The sequence below is a fragment of the Diachasma alloeum genome, unplaced genomic scaffold, assembly GCF_001412515.2.
Source record: "Diachasma alloeum isolate Michigan unplaced genomic scaffold, Dall2.0 Dall_scaffold_00216, whole genome shotgun sequence".
In the NCBI taxonomy this organism is placed as follows: domain Eukaryota; kingdom Metazoa; phylum Arthropoda; class Insecta; order Hymenoptera; family Braconidae; genus Diachasma; species Diachasma alloeum.
The window spans coordinates 402223-403919 of NW_021680381.1; the positions used below are offsets into that span (position 1 = coordinate 402223).

At 46.4% G+C, this 1697-nt stretch overlaps 1 protein-coding gene across 2 annotated transcripts in view; it reads right to left on the reverse strand.

The window, feature by feature from the left end:
* LOC107037326 (GATA zinc finger domain-containing protein 21) overlaps positions 1-1295 on the reverse strand; it is a 14101-nt gene extending 12806 nt beyond the window's left edge. For both annotated transcript variants that reach the window (XM_015255830.1, XM_015255829.1), the window contains exon 1: positions 812-1295. In XM_015255830.1, coding sequence (XP_015111316.1) covers positions 812-949 — 138 coding nt within the window. In that variant the 5' untranslated portion in view covers positions 950-1295. The remainder of the gene's footprint in view (positions 1-811) is intronic.
* Between the last annotated feature and the right edge of the window lie 402 nt (positions 1296-1697).

The window sequence follows — 1697 nt, forward strand, 5'->3', positions numbered from 1 at the left end:
AAAAAAAAAATCACTTTAGGGGAAACTCGACGCCGTGATTCAGTGACAAGAGTGCGTACAGTTCTGTCTGCAGGCGTGTGAAACCTGATAAGAGGGCGGTCCAAATAAGGAGCCTCGATCCCTCGTAACGGGCGTTATATATGTATGTTCCCCGTAGCGGGTGCCGCGAAAAGAGATCGTAGCGTGGAGGACAGAAAGGAAAGGGAAATAAAACTCGAACGTACGGTGAAAAAAAAAAAATAAGAGGGAACCAAAACTCAGATAAAAAAAAACATCATAAACACAACCAGTAAAAAGCGAACGAGCCGTCGAAGCCCACAGGTTCTAACCGTCTTGAATCGTGGGGGGAATGGCTCAGGAGGAGGGGGAAAGGCTTATCACTGCCATTTTAAATCGCCCGTGTGCTCGCTGGCTTATCTCGTGGCCACATCTCTCCTCTGCCAAACTTTCTCTCCCCATTGCGAACGAGCGAGAGGAGACGAAGGGCGAGAGAGAGGGATTTATCTGCAGGAATCGATAGAAAATTCAGCAGAAGAGAGTAGAGCAGAGCAGAAAGAGAAAAAAACAGAACAACGATGGGGGAAAAAATCTGACGCAGATGATGTAGGCAGTGAAGCAAGAGAATTTTGAGGATAATTTTGTAGAGAAAAGAAGTGAAGAGGCAAAATCGAGAGGAATGCTCTAGAGTTCGAGACCCCCCAGATGTTGCGTCTATTTCCGAATGACTCTTAATCCACCCGAAGTGATAAAAATCCCCGTCGCGATCCGCCTCACTCGAATCGCTTTCCGAAAATTGAAAATAAAAACTCACCGTTATCGATAGACAAGTGAGAATTTTGTCGGCGAAATTGCGCTGTGCCCCTTCCTCCTCGAATATCGACAATTTGACACCGTCCGACGATAAACAAAGGCGACACAGCTCGTAGAACTTGGGCGGTACATTGAACATAATTATGATAAAAACCGAATTTAATGATAATAATCACTGGTACGATGATGCCCACTATCACTGAACGATTTATCCACGGAATTGATGGACTATGGAGTCATCGATGATGATTTTATTGTTTCACTGATGGATTTATTTCAACTGCTACTCTCCTATCGTTTTTCTACACTCTTTTTGTCTATCTTTCTCCACTGCCACTGCGCGTTTGTTAATCGAGGCGTGAGGGAATACGGTGGAGAGGTTCACTTATCACAGTCACCGTGGCGGCTCATTGTCAGAACACGAAGCGAGGCACACTGTACGCTCACACACCATTATAGGTGCTTTGGAATTGTGGATCAGTCGGGTTTTGTCGAGCGGGGGGGCGATTTTGGTAATTATCGGGGGGGCTTGATGACTGGGGAGGGGTCGGAGGCCTTTGTCGGGGGGTCGGGGCTCACTTCGGTCGAGGTTTATCACTTCTCAGGGATATCAGAGGCACTAGCACGCTTCTTTGGGGGAGAGCACTCTCACAACTGCACGGTTTCATTATTTTTGACAATGGTTACACGTCCGGGAGGGCGCTCACGGCGGCAGCCATGTTTACCAACTGATTGGAGTCGATTATCGAGAGGCGATTGTTGGGGCGAGAGCGGCACTTGCGATAACTCGGTTGGACTTTAATTTGTTGTCGTTTTTCAATTTTTTGAAAAAAAATTTTTTTGACGAATTTTTTGAAAATTGGAAAAAAAAATTGAGCGGGGGGGGG